General features: G+C 39.1%; 1 protein-coding gene across 1 annotated transcript in view; it reads left to right on the top strand.

Moving 5' to 3' along the window:
- The window catches only part of mrpl11 (mitochondrial ribosomal protein L11), a 389,263-nt gene that overhangs the window by 348,255 nt on the left and 21,801 nt on the right, over positions 1-19,207 (top strand). Inside the window, exons 3-4 of the mRNA XM_028802951.2 lie at positions 7,067-7,162; positions 17,457-17,550. Of these exons, the coding sequence (XP_028658784.1) occupies positions 7,067-7,162; positions 17,457-17,550 (190 nt within the window). The remainder of the gene's footprint in view (positions 1-7,066; positions 7,163-17,456; positions 17,551-19,207) is intronic.

Here is a 19,207-nt window from a genome sequence, read left to right as displayed (position 1 = left end):
TGAAAATGTTTTGTAAATTGGAGCAGATGTTTAATCATTTCCCTTTTCCTTCATTTCTTTACAATATTTTATTTAAACAGGTGTGTTATGATAAATATGCACAATTTGCTTGTTAACTGATTATCCCGGACTTATTGTTTGCATCTTACTGTTTATTGTCAGTCATTTAAGAAAGAAAGAATCAAAGATTCCGAATGCAGTCATTTAGAAATAAAAGAAGCAATTAAGGATTCAGAATTTTAATGAAGAATTGTACAAAAATGAAGACAAAAAGTAGGTTCTGTTTGCAGCCCCTCAGAGACTGAGACTGATAGCCCTGATAAAAGGCAGTACAGATTTCAGTCACAAACATTTCTGTTTGATTCAGAATAATTCTTAGCTATAGTGAGGGGGTGCCCACTTCTGTCTTTGTGAACAAACCTGACAAGACTGCAGGTGGAGAGCATCCACTTTTCAGCATGCGTGCTTTACAAATATTCAAATGGAAAGTGCAAAGCTGCACAGAAATGTGACAAAATATAGTCCAGATATTTCAGTGGGTTGGATAAAGACAAGCGTTTGTCCTGCACTGACTAGGCCGCTCTGTCAACTGCACCCTCTCGTCCTCAGTTTTCAGGTTTAAAGGTCATGCCACCTTCCACAATGTTTCCAGCATTTTCAGTTTAAATAATCTTAGCTAATTTAAGGTGGCCACGGTGCAGACTGAAATACCCAACAACTCAGTCCAAACAGTCTGTGGCTCGCTCTGACAGAATTAAACTTTGTCCAAAGTTGTAGTGGCGGGCCCTGTGTGTGTGAGAGTTGAGAACCAATGAGCACTCAGCTTGAAGTACAATATATGTAACTCAATTAGAGCTGAGAGCCAATGAGCATTTAGCCAGAAGCTCAATGCATATGATATGATGCAGCCTCAAGGAAAAAGGAGAGTGGATGTTTTGATCTCACGAACAGTATAGTGTTTTACATACCATGACAGAATGATAATAAAAAGAAAGGGTCTGAGCTCGCAGCTGAACACGCTGGGTCTGTAAAGCATTTGTACAGCAATGGCACAACAACCAGGCAGGCAGCACATTATTGTCACGTGTATGTAATATTTTAGAAATGTGAAACTATGCTGGAAAGTCATCAAGTTTGACATTGTGTATTGTGATGCTGGCTTCTGTTTTGATGGCCACCCCTATGTGAAGGTGACATGCAATATACAGTGCATCCAGAAAGTATTCACAGCACATCACTTTTTCCACCTTTTGTTATGTTACAGCCTTATTCCAAAATGGATTAAATTCATTTTTTTCCTCAGAATTCTGCACACAACACCCCATAATGACAACATGAAAAAAGTTTACTTCAGGTTTTTGTAAATTTATTAAAAATAAAAAAACTGAGAAATCCCATGTACATAAGTATTCACAGCCTTTGCTCAATACTTTGTCGATGCACCTTTGGCAGCAATTACAGTCTCAAGTCTTTTTGAATATGATGCCACAAGCTTGGCACACCTATCCTTGGCCAGTTTCGCCCATTCCTCTTTGCAGCACCTCTCAAGCTCCATCAGGTTGGATGGGAAGCGTTGGTGCACAGCCATTTTATGATCTCTCCAGAGATGTTCAATCGGATTCAAGTCTGGGCTCTGGCTGGGCCACTCAAGGACATTCGCAGAGTTGTCCTGAAGCCACTCCTTTGATATCTTGGCTGTGTGCTTAGGGTCGTTGTCCTGCTGAAAGATGAACCGTCGCCCCAGTCTGAGGTCAAGAGAGCTCTGGAGCAGGTTTTCATCCAAGATGTCTCTGTACATTGCTGCAGTCATCTTTCCCTTTATCCTGACTAGTCTCCCAGTTCCTGCCACTGAAAAACATCTCCACAGCATGATGCTGCCACCACCATGCTTCACTGTAGGGATGGTGCCAGGTTTCCTCCAAACATGACGCCTGGCATTCACACCAAAGAGTTCAATCTTTGTCTCATCAGACCAGAGAATTTTCTTTCTCTTGGTGTGTGGGTGTGTTTGTGTGTGTCCTGCGGTGGGTTGGCACCCTGCCTGGGATCGGTTCCTGCCTTGTGCCCTGTGTTGGCTGGGATTGGCTCCAGCAGACCCCCGTAACCCTGTGTTTGGATTCAGCGAGTTGGAAAATGGATGGATGGATGGTCTGAGAGTTCTTCAGGTGCCTTTTGGCAAACTCCAGGCGGGCTGCCATGTGCCTTTTACTAAGGAGTGGCTTCCGTCTGGCCACTCTATCATACAGGCCTGATTGGTGGATTGCTTCAGAGATGGTTGTCCTTCTGGAAGGTTCTCCTCTCTCCACAGAGGACCTCTGACAGAGTGACCATCAGGTTCTTGGTCACCTCCCTGACTAAGGCCCTTCTCCCCCGATCGCTCAGTTTAGATGGCCGGCCAGCTCTAGGAAGAGTCCTGGTGGTTTCGAACTTCTTCCACTTATGGATGATGGAGGCAACTGTGCTCATTGGGACCTTCAAAGCAGCAGAAATTTTTCTGTAACCTTCCCTAGATTTGTGCCTCGATACAATCTTGTCTCGGAGGTCTACAGACAATTCCTTTGACTTCATGCTTGGTTTGTGCTCTGATATGAACTGTCAACTGTGGGACCTTATATAGACAGGTGTGTGCCTTTCCAAATCATGTCCAGTCAACTGAATTTACCACAGGTGGACTCCAATTAAGCTGCAGAAACATCTCAAGGATGATCATGGGAAACAGGATGCACCTGAGCTCAATTTCAAGCTTCATGGCAAAGGCTGTGAATACTTGTGTACATGTGCTTTCTCAATTTTTTTATTTTTAATAAATTTGCAAAAACCTCAAGTAAACTTTTTTCACGTTGTCATTATGGGGTGTTGTGTGTAGAATTATGAGGAAAAAAATGAATTTAATCCATTTTGGAATAAGGCTGTAACATAACAAAATGCGGAAAAAGTGATGCACTGTGAATACTTTCCGGATGCACTGTATGATAACATGAAGCAACGTCCCCTCTGGTTGGCTCGTTGAAATCCCACCATTGGCTCACTGTGCTCTTCACAGAAAAATCACATAAGCTGCCCATGGTCAACTATACATAAATAAATTTTTATAACATTACAATGTGTTGTACTAGGCTTGTGCTAATTATGTGAAGTATTTACCATTCAAAGACTGCATAATTAGTGATTAATTATGCATGCAGTTGTTATATACAGTATGTTTTTTTTTTTTTTTAAATTGAACACACCTGTTGAGATGTGAAATTTTGCCCACAACTTGATAAGTATTTTGTATGTCTTTATTTGTAACTTAGGCAAAGCAATGCAATATTAGTGTTACCTTAGTGAGAAGCATTCATGTTTACCAACCCCCCCCCCCTTCCCCCCCATTTTAGGAATGGGTCTCTTTGAATTTTATAGGGTTTGGGGGAAGTACCTCAAACCAGTTTGGCAAGTGTTTCTCTGCTAAAGTCTTTCTCTCAACCCCCGCAGGAAAGCCAGACTGCCTAACTGCTAAGCTTTACCTTAACCTATGATTTTGGGGGCAGGTGTGAAGGTGTTCTATTCCCCCATCGGTCTGAAGTATGGCTGTTTGGAACTGGCTTGTGTCAGAGGCCTTTAAGTACCACAACACCCTATTGGCTCTATTTGTTGGACAGAAAACCTATAAATGTGCCCGTTTTACCCAGCTCTCTCTCTTACCAAACTGAAAGACCATCGCACACCATGAACTGAAAAGGACAACACAATGAAGAGCACAGCTTGGCAGTCATATTGAGACAGGCATGTGACCTGCTCTGAAGAAAGCTGACCACAAATGATGCCTTAACTACAGACATTTTAAGTAACTAACTAATCTGTGTGCTGCCTGAAACTACACATCACCATTTATCGGGTTGTATGGTTGTCAATATTCAAATGTACTTTGCATATTGTTATTATTTATGAATATTATCAATAATACATTGTTTAATTGTAACTTAACTCTTGCTTGTCTTTTACTACACCTAATTGCCTGATATTATAAACGTAGAAGGGAAGGTGGGGAGAAGTTATATGGTTACAGTACCTTATAAACAGTGGTAAGTCTGTGAGATCTGAGGCATTCTGACAAAGGCTACATATTAATAATACAAAAGGCGAAATTAGAGTAAAATAATACTCTGCCAAGACAAAATAACACCAAATTGTCATTGTTAGCAATCATTAACACTTCTGTATTAAATCTTGTTAACATCATTCATTGTAAAGCTCACATACTAACATTTGCATTAAAACAATTTTCCTCCTGCTAAAGTAAAATGTAATATGTAATCTTTAAAATAATATGTTTATGCAAAATTCTTATGTGAAATGATGTGAAACAATTTCTTCAGTTCTTTTAATGGAAATGTTCGTTTTGCTGTACACATTTTGCAACCAAATTGGTGATCTCACAGTGATTTGCAAATCAGAATAATTATTTACACAAGATAACAATAGCAACAAATAAGCCTGATTGGCTGTGCTGTATGAGGAAGGCCGATAGTGAGATAAATAAACGTTACTACTGTAGAAACCTTTGAATGAATTAATGTGCTTGCTTTTCCTGCGCTTGCACAGGAGTGAATGCTGATGGCGATGGATGAAGAATATTCTGTTTAGTTACAAAGCCCCCAAACACTGTATGTTAATACTATACAACTAATCTATCTTTTTTTGTTTGCTATGATCTGAATTTCTAATTGTATTCCGGCATTAATGTCAGTACACATTCACCTTATTGAATTTAAATAGATACATATTATAAATACAAGTTGTTTTAGCATTTTATCAGATCACCTATGATATGTCTTTAACATAAAATGTACCAATGTAACCTCTGAGGTTCTTTTGTTAATGGGAGATAGGAAGGAACCAAAACCAAATATGTAACTGTTGTCTGCTTCCTTTTATTTGTCCCTCTGCCCGTATTGTACCCCGCATAATGACAGTCTGGTCACTGACTGGGAATGTCTTATATTTCCACTGTTTTTACTTCCAATACAGGATTTCATAAAGCGTGTTTTGTGCCGTTAAGGGACTGCAGCTAGACAAGGAATAATCAATCAGCAGTCAGTTACTCTAGTAATCAATAATCAGACAGATACATTAAGCTTAAACTTTTAAAATTATATTTATTTGTATAATAACCAATAGCAGCAAATATAAGCAACTAGCTAACATAGCTGAAATACCCAACATTGTCCGGGAGGAAAATAGTGGTTTTTTTTAAAATTGTTTGAGAAAAATATAATGAAAAAAAAACACAACTTTAAACATAAAAATAAATTAACAAACAATGAAGACTCATTAATGTGCTTGTCTTGTGGTTTTGTATGTATGTTATCATCCAGTTGACACTCTGAACCAGCCAACTATATTTAATTTCAAAAGCAATAGGTGCACGGTGGTGCTCAAACATAAAGAATGCTGGCAGTTCGCCCTCTGGTGGTCGTTCCAAGTGTCAACTGGATGATAACATGCATACAAGACCATAAGATCACTCCCAGCCGAGGGTTAGGGTTGATTTCACCCTACAGTATTTTTAGTCAACCAATGAGAAACGTGTACCAAGTTTCATGAAAATCTCTTCAGCTGTTCGGAAGTGATGCTGGAATATACATACATACATACATACACATACACACACACATACATTGACTATTATAACATTTTACAACCTGGGTGTGTTCATTCAGTGCGAGATAACATTCCATTATGTTGCAGTTCCTCAGTTCAAGGTTATATACGCTTAATCGAAAAGTGAAAAGAAAGGTTTCATGCCAGAGACAGAGCTCCTTAGAAAGTATCCAGCGGCTAAGCAGATCACAAACTCGATTTAAATGTCTGTGGCTCCTCTCAAGGTGTCAAATAAGCAATAAAACACTCCATTCTTACAACAATGCACCAGCTGAACTGTTAACTGAACTCTCTTTTTAAAAAGTTCTAATGAAAAGCAGCCAGTCTCATCGCCCCCTTCTCACCCTAATTAAGCGCATACACATCTGGCAAAGCAGATATCGCTTTTTATAGTTTTTGAAAACACAGGAAAGTTATTGCACCAGCTCAAGGCCGATTCTTGTGCTGCACTAAGCTGTAAGCAGACTGGCTATACAAAACATTCTAAGGTCCCACCTTGCCTTTTAGCTTTCTCAGAATATACTTCACTCCTGTCCAACTTGGCAAGTTTTTTAGGCCTCAGTCATTTACCTCAAATCTGTCAGGTGAAACAGTTAAAGCATCCCCATACATACAGTAAGTGATTCGCTTGGTTTCTAAACCTGCTTATTTATTACAGGGATGTTTTATGTGTTTGGGTGAAAGGCCAAAACAAGTCACGAACGGGAGGCTACTCAATTATAGGCCTCACTTACTGGATTGCTGTACATTTACTCACTCACACCTGACACGTTTGAGATTTGCTGGTGATCTTTTAGGCTTCAGAAAGAAACTGGAGCCCCCGTAATAAATGTAAGAGCTGCATATGAAACATTCCAACAAGGGAATGAGATTTGGGCACTTTGAAGGGGCAATGGTAACTGTTGCACCAAATACAATGTGATGAATTTACAATATGTGTACATCATACAGAGCAGTTGCATTCTTTTCCAGATGCAGAAACTTAACACACTACTTTTATCTTTGTATCAGCACTTACACAGTGCTGTGTTCAACCACTGAACTTTCATTTCAGCTGTAGGCCATTGCTAAATTTTCTGCTTTATACAGCACATGTTTTAACAAAAAACAGAAAAGGCTGATGCAGGGAAACATTATTATTCAGGCATATCCTGAAGTGTGTGTTATCATCATAAAATTGAATTCAAATCTGAGGGCAAATTGAGAGCCGGAGGGCAGAGCTTCTAAATCCATTTATAAAAATCAGTTGATGTTTTGGAATCAGTACTATAGTTAAACCGTCAGCTATCATCTGTCTGTCATGGAAATTGTTAAATACAGTTTAGTTATTAGTGTGTATCTTACAGTTTTTTCTCCATTTTAAGGAACATCTAAAATGTGCATTTTGCCGAAAAGACTAACTTATTTTTCACTTTCTTTTCAGAAAGGAATTTCCATCGGTCAATTCTGCAAAGACTTCAATGAGAGGACCAAGGACATCAAAGAAGGAATCCCTTTGCCAATTAGGATCATCCCCAAGGTACCTCTTTGTCCGCATTTCATGTCTTACATTTTATACACAGAGGGCTTTAGCAAGAAACGCTTATGCTTGGCCTTGACTAATTTTAGGAACACTTTTTCTTTTTATAACTAATTTCTAAAAAGTGTAACACCTTCATCTACCTTTGGCATGGCTGACTGGAAGCGCTGATCATGGTAAAGCAAAGGTACACTGCTCTGCCTCTTCTGATTCAAGTGATGGTTTGAAATGTTTATGTAAATCCCTCACACAAGCCACTCATCCCACTAAAAAATAAAATCAGGTCTTCTGAATTGCATTTTAAATGAGTCAGTGTCTGATGTTCCCTTTAGTTATAATTTTTGACTCCAACATTTAAATTCACTCAACTGTTCTTTGGTATTCATTTTTAGTAATTGTGCACTTACAGTGGGGTGAAAAACTATTTGCCCCCTTCCTGGTTTCTTATTCTTTTGCATGTTTGTCACACAAAATGTTTCTGATCATCAAACACATTTAACCATTAGTCAAATATAACACAAGTAAACACAAAATGCAGTTTTTAAATGATGGTTTTTATTATTTAGGGAGAAAATAAAAATCCAAACCTGTGTGAAAAAGTAATTGCCCCCTTGTTAAAAAATAACCTAACTGTGGTGTATCACACCTGAGTTCAACTTCCGTAGCCACCCCCAGGCCTGATTACTGCCACACCTGTTTCAATCAAGAAATCACTTAAATAGGAGCTGCCTGACACAGAGAAGTAGACCAAAAGCACCTCAAAAGCTAGACATCATGCCAAGATCCAAAGAAATTCAGGAACAAATGAGAACAGAAGTAATTGAGATCTATCAGTCTGGTAAAGGTTATAAAGCCATTTCTAAAGCTTTGGGACTCCAGCGAACCACAGTGAGAGCCATTATCCACAAATGGCAAAAACATGGAACAGTGGTGAACCTTCCCAGGAGTGGCCGGCCGACCAAAATTACCCCAAGAGCGCAGAGACGACTCATCCGAGAGGTCACAAAAGACCCCAGGACAACGTCTAAAGAACTGCAGGCCTCACTTGCCTCAATTAAGGTCAGTGTTCACGACTCCACCATAAGAAAGAGACTGGGCAAAAACGGCCTGCGTGGCAGATGTCCAAGACGCAAACCACTGTTAAGCAAAAAGAACATTAGGGCTCGTCTCAATTTTGCTAAGAAACATCTCAATGATTGCCAAGACTTTTGGGAAAATACCTTGTGGACTGATGAGACAAAAGTTGAACTTTTTGGAAGGCAAATGTCCCGTTACATCTGGCGTAAAAGGAACACAGCATTTCAGAAAAAGAACATCATACCAACAGTAAAATATGGTGGTGGTAGTGTGATGGTCTGGGGTTGTTTTGCTGCTTCAGGACCTGGAAGGCTTGCTGTGATAGATGGAACCATGAATTCTACTGTCTACCAAAAAATCCTGAAGGAGAATGTCCGGCCATCTGTTCGTCAACTCAAGCTGAAGCGATCTTGGGTGCTGCAACAGGACAATGACCCAAAACACACCAGCAAATCCACCTCTGAATGGCTGAAGAAAAACAAAATGAAGACTTTGGAGTGGCCTAGTCAAAGTCCTGACCTGAATCCAATTGAGATGCTATGGCATGACCTTAAAAAGGCGGTTCATGCTAGAAAACCCTCAAATAAAGCTGAATTACAACAATTTTGCAAAGATGAGTGGGCCAAAATTCCTCCAGAGCGCTGTAAAAGACTCATTGCAAGTTATCGCAAACGCTTGATTGCAGTTATTGCTGCTAAGGGTGGCCCAACCAGTTATTAGGTTCAGGGGGCAATTACTTTTTCACACAGGGCCATGTAGGTTTGGATTTTTTTTTCTCCCTAAATAATAAAAACCACCATTTACAAACTGCATTTTGTGTTTACTTGTGTTATATTTGACTAATGGTTAAATGTGTTTGATGATCAGAAACATTTTGTGTGACAAACATGCAAAAGAATAAGAAATCAGGAAGGGGGCAAATAGTTTTTCACACCACTGTACATATTTGTCCTTACTGTTAGACTGTTTTGTTATGAATGCACCACACGGATCCTGTCCTAGGGGTCACTGTGGAGTCGTTCTGCCACTGTGTGGCAGGTGTTTATATCAGCATAGGAGACCACTTGAAGGGAAGATGTTCTCAGCGATGGCATCATTAATGTTCCTGAGCTGCAGGCAGCCAAGGAAATCACAAGTACACAATTTATCATTTGTTTCGGAATTATTATGGGCACTCTGCCTAAACACTCACTGAAAACTAACAAGTCCTTATACTAAGTGTCTTCTGCCTTATTTGAGCACCATCTCTCTTACTGTGCATCTCCTCTTATTTCAAAACTGCCTCCACTGTTTGAGTGCCCCATTGCTTACATGAACAGGCACTTCCATTCAAAAAACCCTGATTTTCTAAAAAAGTATTTTTCATGGGGTGCATGGTGGAGTGGTTAACACTACAGCCGCGTGGCTACACAGTTCTGGGTTTAGCTACTGTCACTGCCTGTACGAAATTTGCACTTTCTATAAGTTTTCTAGCCACATCCCAAAACTGGGAAGGTGACTCTAAATTAGCCAGGAATAAGTGAGTGTGTTTGTGTGCCAGGTGGTGGACTGGTGTCCAGTGCTGCTGGGATGGGAAGTGGATTCCTCCTTAACTGAATAACGAAGTTAGAAAACAGATGATGGATTGACTTAGAATGCCATGCAATAAAGCAGTAGAGCAAAAAACAAGAGAAGCTGCAAAATGGTAGTGGTCAGAAGTTATGGTGGATGATATACAATAATGCAACTTACTCAGTCTCAGGGTTATAAGTACCTGCAGCCTATCCTGACAGCACAGGGCACAATGTAGGGAAAGAGCCCATGATGGGGCATAAGTCTGCAGCAGGGCCCACACATTTGCCTGGGTGCCTGCTTTACTGTTTGCATTGCATTTTGTAGTTACTAGTCAATGCTGAGCACGTGTTGAAGCATCTCAGATCACTAAGGGTTTTTTACATATGTTTGTAGAGAACTCTTTATCATCTAATAATGTTATCCAATTTCATTTATTTATTTTATGAAATTCATTTTTAAATTTCTGGATTAAGGAACCTGTTCAGGTAACACTTATCTTGTACAGGAATTAAATATGTTGTTAAAAAAAGTTAATTTTAATTAAAAACAAATAAAAACATAACCACCATCTTTATTCCTTGTAAGTACTGGACATTATTGAAGCTCTTATTTTTAGTCTGTGGGTCCAGATCCTGCTACTGACACTGTGTGACCACGACTAGGTCAGTTCACCTTACTGCACTCCAATGGAAAAATGAAAGAAACATGACCGATTCAATTTCAAAAGTTGCCCTGGATAAAGGTGTCGGACAAAAAAAAAATCAAAGGAAATGTAGTTTTTAAATAACCATTTTTCAGTGTTACCTTTTTTTTTTTTTTTTTTTACAAACCTTCACATGGTAATTATTAACCCTTTTAAGTTGCATCTTAAATATTATAGAGCTTATTGCAACATGTGAATTTCCCCTTGGGATTAATAAAGTATCTATCTATCTATCTATCTATCTATCTATCTATCTATCTATCTATCTATCTATCTATCTATCTATCTATCTATCTATCTATCTATCTATCTATCTATCTATCTATCTATCTATTTCTAATATATTCTTTACAATTTACAGCGAATGTAAAATTTAGGCAGCACCATGGAGCATTAGTTAGTGCTGCTGCCACAAAGTACCATTTCAGGCTCACACTGTCATCATGTGCTTTCTACACGTTCTTGCCATTTCTCTGTGGGTTTTCTCTGGTTTGGCAAGAATTCTTTCCACTTTGTGAATATGTTCTGTTAGATATATTAGCACATTTAAATTGGCCAGGAATGAATATGCCATGGGATGGGCTGGCATCCCATTCAGGTTGGATTGAGCAGGTTAACTGGGAGGATGTATGTAACTTACTGTCTATGACATAATATAATTCATTTTTGCTAACAATTTTTTGTTTCTAATTTTCTTTTGCATTCCATTGTCATTGTATTTATAGTATAAATGATTACTGCAAGGTACAATTTCTTTTTCTGGAAAAATGATTAATTGTTAGAAAGTTGTATATGAAAGGGCTACTATTTGGCTCTTGTAGAAAGACAAAAACGAGACAAAAAAGGTTTGGGGTTCCACTCAGTGTATTCAAAATCCTAAGGGAAAAAAATAAGGCAATGAATCAAAAGTAGCCGAGTACAGTGATCCCTCGCTATATCGCGCTTCGCCTTTTGCGGCTTCACTCCATCGCGGATTTTATATGTAAGCATATTTAAATATATATCGCGGATTTTTCGCTGCTTCGCGGATTTCTGTGGACAATGGGTCTTTTAATTTCTGGTACATGCTTCCTCAGTTGGTTTGCCCAGTTGATTTCATACAAGGGACGCTATTGGCAGATGGCTGAGAAGCTACCCAACTTACTTTCTCTCTCTCTCTCTTGCGCTGACGTAGGGGGGTGTGAGCAGGGGGGCTGTTCGCACACCTAGACGATAGGGACGTTGCTACCTTCTGTGTGCAGCTGCTTCCTGAAACGACATGCTGCACGGTGCTTCGCATACTTAAAAGCTCAAAGGGCACGTATTGATTTTTGTTTGAAAAACAAACTCTCTCTCTCTCTCTCTCTCTCTCTCTCTCTCTCTCTCTCTCTCTCTCTCTCTCTCTCTCTATTTCTCTGCTCCTGAGGGAGGGGGTGTGAGCTGCCGCCTTCAAAAGCTTTGTGCCACGGTGCTTTGCATACTTAAAAGCAAACAGCCCTATTGATTTGTTTGCTTTTCTCTATCTTTCTGACAGACTCTGCTCCTGACTCGCACTCCTTTGAAGAGGAAAATATGTTTGCATTCTTTTAATTGTGAGACAGAACTGTCATCTCTGTCTTCTCATGGAGCACAGTTTAAACTTTTGAAAAAGAGACAAATGTTTGTTTGCAGTGTTTGAATAACGTTCCTGTCTCACTACAACCTCCTGTGTTTCTGCGCAAATCTGTGACCCAAGCATGACAATATAAAAATAATCATATAAACATATGGTTTCTACTTCGCAGATTTTCTTATTTCACGGGTGGCTCTGGAACGCAACCCCCGCGATGGAGGAGGGATTACTGTAGTCACTTCAGACTATGTCCAAGACAGGACTGAGGAGTGAGGGAAAAGTAGTTGCTTTTATAGCTGCTGACGAGGAAGGGGCGTGTCCAACAGGTTGAAACTGGAAATTAGGCCAGTGGTAGGGAAGGTTCTGGTAGTGGAAGTGCAGTTAGTCAGGCTTCTGTTTGGAGGCTTTGGAGGGGAAGGAGAAAAGGCGTTAGTGCATCCCATTAACCCCTTATCTGGCATACCGTGATCAGCCAAGCTCATTGACCCATGCACTTGTGTGTGACACTCTTTTAGTAATTTTATTTCAGTGTCTCCATTTAGACTTGAGAGGACCTGGAGGGCCCTTTCTCATGCTGGCTTTCTGCAGTCTTGTGTGTGTACCTTATGTCATGTTTTAATTTTTCATTGGATGTGATGGCTGCACATTTCTTTAAAACAATACATACAGATTTTTTTAAAATATCCAAATTCTGAACTTCGATGTGAAGACTAGTTTAGGTTTTTGACTTCAAAGTTGTTTTGTCCTATGTTTAGCACTTATTAGGGGCACTCTGATAAGGCCACTACCAGTGATATTTCATTTCTGATATTAATTGTAGTTTTAGTTTTTATTTTATTTTATAAAATTAATTTTTATTTTATATAGTTCTGTGTTTAAAATTTTAGTTTTTGTTTTATTTAGTTCTGGCTTTTTTTACATAATATTAGTACAATTCAAGATTTTTTTTTTTCTGTTGCAAGACCACAAATGCTGGCCTACACATATTTCAATGCAAGTTATGTTTCAGTCAACAAAATACACTCGCAGTTCATAATGCCGTTAAACACAGCTTGACTATCAATGATCAAACAGATTAAGTGGCCTAATGAGTACAATCAGCAAGATCAAATGTTTCAACTCAAGAAACCAGTCTGTGCAAGCATGTTGCTGTTAAGCTTTAAACAAGCACACATTTCGAGAGATTTGTTCATGTTGCAGCGACATCCATTGTACAGATAGCCACACAGAGAAAGCATTCACTTGATGAATGCCTGTAATGCAGGTACATACAGTAGACAAGGTCCTCAGCCACTGGCGCCAGCAGACTGTATGTTGATGATTTCTGCTGCCAGTACTGAAGCAGTGACGTACGGTGAGGTTCATGGCTGGTGAGGCACTGACTCCTTCAGAGTCAGAGTTACAAATATAATATGATCCCAAAAGAGTAGCTTATTCACAATTCAATTGGCAGCATGCAAATTGTCTACTGGTTATGTTTCACATCTCATCAGCATTCTTTACACACACACAGGTAAGGTACATATTGGCTAAGAATGAACATTACATTTATAGCGGAGAGAACACATTTGTTCTGCACCCTCCATGTGTTCTAAATTTGCTGTTGCAATTTCACAATTCATAATCATTCAATACAAATGAAAGTATAGAGTGGTGTACAAAAAAAAAACGGATTTCAATTTTGAAATTGAAATATTTAGTTGTTTTTAAAAGCATTTAATTTTGATGCTTTAATCAATTTTAGTACAGACTGTTCAACAAAAGGATAACACGAAAAACAAACATATATTTTATTTAAGGTCAAAATTTAGGTTTTAAATATTGAATTTTTTTTCTTTGTCTGATCCCATTTTTTATAAAATTGAAAACCGTTTATGGTCTTAACTTTATTTGTAAATGAACTCCATGCACTTTCCTTCTCCACGAAAAGTTCTTTCACTTTCTTGTAAAAGTCCTCCTTCTTTTCCTTTAGTTTTAAAAGTCTTAATCTTCCATTTTGGCAGTCAGTCAGAACAAAAAAATAAAAATAAACGGACTGCTGCAGTGCCCTTGACTTTTTTAACTTATTGGCGCCCAGAGCCTCTGCGTAGAAGAACAGCAGCAATGAGCAACTGTTGGGCTCACATGCACCTCCTTCAGTGCGGCACGGTACTGTCTGCCTCACCTTGTGCCTTTTCACTACAGTTTTATGTCCAATCAGCAAGACTAAATATGTCACACACATTCATTAAAGATATTAGCCAGACTGTGGAAAGTCAGGATGTATAATAAATGTGTCTGGAAACATTATATTGGTGACATACAGAGAGACAGCAACAGGCACACGGCAATTGCATGCATCAACCCAGTGTGTGAGGGACAGCGCAGTCCAAGGTGAGGCTCGGCTTGTCACTGCCGCACCTTGCATTTCTCCTCTGTATTTGATCAGGAAATGCACAAACTCAGCTATTTCTATCTATCTATTTTGACTATAAAAATGATCAAAATTATTGGAATCATACAGAAAACAAATTTATAGTACAGACCAGTGGACAAATTTATTTTATGTTATGATTATTAGTTTTTTTTACTTATCATGACTCCTCTGATCGCTCATAACTGTATGAAGTGCAGTCATGGTGCCAGAAAAGTACTGGACTTCCACTAAGTACTGATCCAGCTGGCCCTGCACTGAAACTCCCGAGTCTCTCTTCTTATTCTCACAAGCTACATTTGCTTTTATTATCAGTGCTGTAATTAAAGTATTTCCACATGTTACTTTCTCGCTTTCTACCCGCAAACATCTCTGTAAAACTCGCTATCATCAACCACAAGTGCTTACTGCTTCAATCCACTGTATCAAATGTGCTCAACAAACAAACAACGGTCCTTTACGGAAGTTGCACCACGTGACTATAGTAAGCCCAAGGTACAAGATCACCGTATAGTGAACAGTGCAACGTAACTGAAAGCTCAGGGCAACCTACAAACAGCCCCTTTGCACGACTGAACCAGATTGAACAAAAATGCTATTGGCCTTTTTGTTTTTGTTGTTATTTTTAATTCTCGTTTTAGTTCGTTCACATATCACTAGTTTTTATTTTTATTTAGTTTTAGTTTCTCTGTTTGCCTTAATTTAAGTTCTCGTTCTTGTAAAACGAAAAAAACAATATTTTAAGTTCTAGATCTCGTTTTCGTTATGAAATATCATTGGCACGACTACTACAAGTTTTTTAAATGGTAAAATGGCAGTGGGATACCCTTGTAAGTCATCCCTGTATGTCAGAACACAGAACGGGATGAAGGGGAGGCTGGGCTCTCAGAGATCAGGGGCCACAGGTCAGGGGTTTAAGCCATAGGAGCCGCCCCCTAACAATGTAACTGCAGTAACCCCTCGCACACTTACACTGTTTAAACCATATGCCTTTGAAAAGAATTTCTTCCATTTGCTACAAAAGAAGAAACACATGATGTGTCATACCTGATCACAGCTGGAGCGGCAAGCCCAACATTCTAGTAAGAGCCTGGAGAGTTTGAGGTTTGTGGAGACAAAATTCCACTCCAAAATTATTAAAAAAACATCAATTCTCACTTGCCAGAATACTCTCCATCCACTTGACTACAGCATGGCTCACGGTTTAGAATCTGTAATGGTATATTTCTATACAAGGTAATATGTCAAAATGTATTTGATCTCATTTGAAATGAAAAATGCTTCATGCATTTCTTTTCATAGCTAGCAGTGCGATTCATGAGCTGCAGTAATGCATTCCAGGCCACTGTCGAAGCTTAGATAACCTTACTTTTCTTACAGTGAGAACAAATCATTCATCTTTCATCCTTGTGGTGCATTTATTAGTGTGCGGGCAACTCTGAAGTATTTTACTGCTTAAATAATTGCCTAATTTATCTTAGTCAGCTTGGTTGTGCGATTTGCATGGAAAGCCATGATTCACACTTTACCAAAAACAAGTGACTCAAACCACAACCCACAATTCCCAGCTCTTCCTGTACTGGGCAGCATTCCCGTTTTGTTTGCCCCCCTGTGGAGGTACTAAAAATCAAAGCCCTGATCCTGTCAGTGCTGGTGGGAGAAGAAGCTTCTGGATTTGTGTTCCTGTGCTCTGGGTATGTGGCTCCTTTTGCAATACATTCACCTTTATTCGTACTTCTTTTTATATTACACGTCTCTCTTAGGCTTACTAAGACTTATCCAGAGTGAAGGCTCATTTTCTTTATTCCATCTTGTGGATTTTCATGGGTCGATATTATTATATTATAGGTTCCTTACCACCAATCTTTTAAAAGGCAATTCACATTACATTAAAATAAAAACTGGACACCGTAACAAAAGTTTGCACACCCTTGCTGAAGTTTCAGTTTTAGTTGATGTGTAAGGCAATTCAAATTAAAATCAGGTGCTCTGCTGTTTATATAGAGGATATCTATACACCCTTATGAGTTGTTAACATGAACACTGATATCAAGACAAATCTTATTAGGTAAAAACCAAGCAGAAATAAAAACAATAAATTGCACAAGAAGACATACCAAGAGGAACTACACTATAAATCAGAGTTTGAATTATGTCACTTTCAGAATGCCTGGGTTCTAAAATTGTCATGCTTGTTACCATGGTTTTTAAAATGGACAGTTTCTAATTTTCACCAGGGCCTTCCCATTTGTGGAGACTCAGTATCCCACTGCAGCAGCAGAACCGTGCTGCTGAATGCCACACTATTTCAGTTCCCATTATGTGGCGTGTATCCCTGTGCTCTCAATTAACCATAATCGATGACCCATGGCTGAACGAGGAGACGGGCTGACTGGAGATGTTCCAACCCTCTGTGTCTTAGTGAATGTGTGGTGGTCACTGATGGTGCTTTTGTGCTTCAGTCAGCTGCTGAAGCAGATTTGAAATCACTCATGTTACTAATAATACAGAAGTTCTAATATGCGGGTAAATGAAGCAGCCACACATCTCAAACTGTAGTCATTCTGTCTCGAGCTCTACCTCGTCTGTTCCTATGCGTACACACAGTGCATAGCTGCGTGTAAATGTAATGACTGTAATTTCTTCACTGAAAAACTGTAGGTTTTGTAGCTTCCATAATTGGAAATTATGTTTTAAGTCACAAAGGTTTAGATATAAATTGAGGCTGCTGCATTACTGTATTTTATAGATGGCACTTCTTTCTGGAATGTCATTGGGAGCTGATTGAAATTTAAGTGTCTGCATTCCTGGAAATAATTCAGGTTTAACCTTCACAAATAGTGTGCTCTAAACACACAATATACTTCATTTGTTTTGATCAAATTTTTCTTAATGAAACATTTAAAACAATTCAACAATAAGATATGTTTTTTTTTTCCTTTCTTTATTTGGACAGCCTGACCGGACATATGAACTCAAAATACATCAACCTACAGTCTCTTACTTTTTGAAAGCTGCAGCTGGTATTGAGAAAGGATCTGGGAAAACAGGTAGGATGTCATGCTTGTGTGCTTCCATGTCCTTTAAAGAGTACTTAGAGACCGCCAGCCATCAGTGCAGAAAGCATGATGCCAGACTGAATGGAGAAAAGCAAATGCCTAACCTGTCTCTAAATGAACACACTGGGGAAAGACAGACGGAAGGAAAGGTGTAAGCTTACTGAATAATCGAATGAGATAAAGGGAAATGAAAAAGAAATGGGAGCCCAATTTTTAGCATCCATCCATTCATCCATTAATCATCCCTCATAAGCTAGTCCATGGTCACTGCACCCTGTGTCCATCAAAACAGCATAGGGTGCTAAGCAGAAAGTATGAGCCATTATATGCAGTAGTACCTTTCATTGTCAAAAATGGCATGGAAAGCAATTCATCTTTCATTATTCACAGTGCACTGGATATGTTAATTACTTAATCAATCAGCTTTATGTATGCCTTTCACCTTCTCAGATTGATTTGCAGGTGCAGTCCTTTACATTTGAGATACCTAGTATATTCATTAAGTTAGAGCATTGTGAATTTAAGTTACCGTTTCAGTCGGGGTTGGAGTTTGATCTGCTGACACATTTAAGGGCCCCAAACAACATAATTTCATACAATGCATGTGTACCATTTCAGGGCTATAACGTTTTTACATCTGGAAAACCAGACCACATTCCAGTGATATTACAGTTGTGTGAAAAACTATTTGCCCCCTTCCTGATTTCTTATTCTTTTGCATGTTTGTCACACAAAATGTTTCTGATCATCAAACACATTTAACCATTAGTCAAATATAACACAAGTAAACACAAAATGCAGTTTGTAAATGGTGGTTTTTATTATTTAGGGAGAAAAAAAAATCCAAACCTACATGACCCTGTGTGAAAAAGTAATTGCCCCCTGAACCTAATAACTGGTTGGGCCACCCTTAGCAGCAATAACTGCAATCAAGCGTTTGCGATAACTTGCAATGAGTCTTTTACAGCGCTCTGGAGGAATTTTGGCCCACTCATCTTTGCAAAATTGTTGTAATTCAGCTTTATTTGAGGGTTTTCTAGCATGAACCGCCTTTTTAAGGTCATGCCATAGCATCTCAATTGGATTCAGGTCAGGACTTTGACTAGGCCACTCCAAAGTCTTCATTTTGTTTTTCTTCAGCCATTCAGAGGTGGATTTGCTGGTGTGTTTTGGGTCATTGTCCTGTTGCAGCACCCAGGATCGCTTCAGCTTGAGTTGACGAACAGATGGCCGGACATTCTCCTTCAGGATTTTTTGGTAGACAGTAGAATTCATGGTTCCATCTATCACAGCAAGCCTTCCAGGTCCTGAAGCAGCAAAACAACCCCAGACCATCACACTACCACCACCATATTTTACTGTTGGTATGATGTTCTTTTTCTGAAATGCTGTGTTCCTTTTACGCCAGATGTAACGGGACATTTGCCTTCCAAAAAGTTCAACTTTTGACTCATCAGTCCACAAGGTATTTTCCCAAAAGTCTTGGCAATCATTGAGATGTTTCTTAGCAAAATTGAGACGAGCCCTAATGTTCTTTTTGCTTAACAGTGGTTTGCGTCTTGGAAATCTGCCATGCAGGCCGTTTTTGCCCAGTCTCTTTCTTATGGTGGAGTCGTGAACACTGACCTTAATTGAGGCAAGTGAGGCC

The sequence above is a fragment of the Erpetoichthys calabaricus genome, chromosome 1, assembly GCF_900747795.2.
Source record: "Erpetoichthys calabaricus chromosome 1, fErpCal1.3, whole genome shotgun sequence".
In the NCBI taxonomy this organism is placed as follows: Eukaryota; Metazoa; Chordata; class Cladistia; order Polypteriformes; family Polypteridae; genus Erpetoichthys; species Erpetoichthys calabaricus.
Note: the sequence above shows the minus strand (reverse complement) of the source record. Positions and strands in the feature narration are given on the sequence as shown.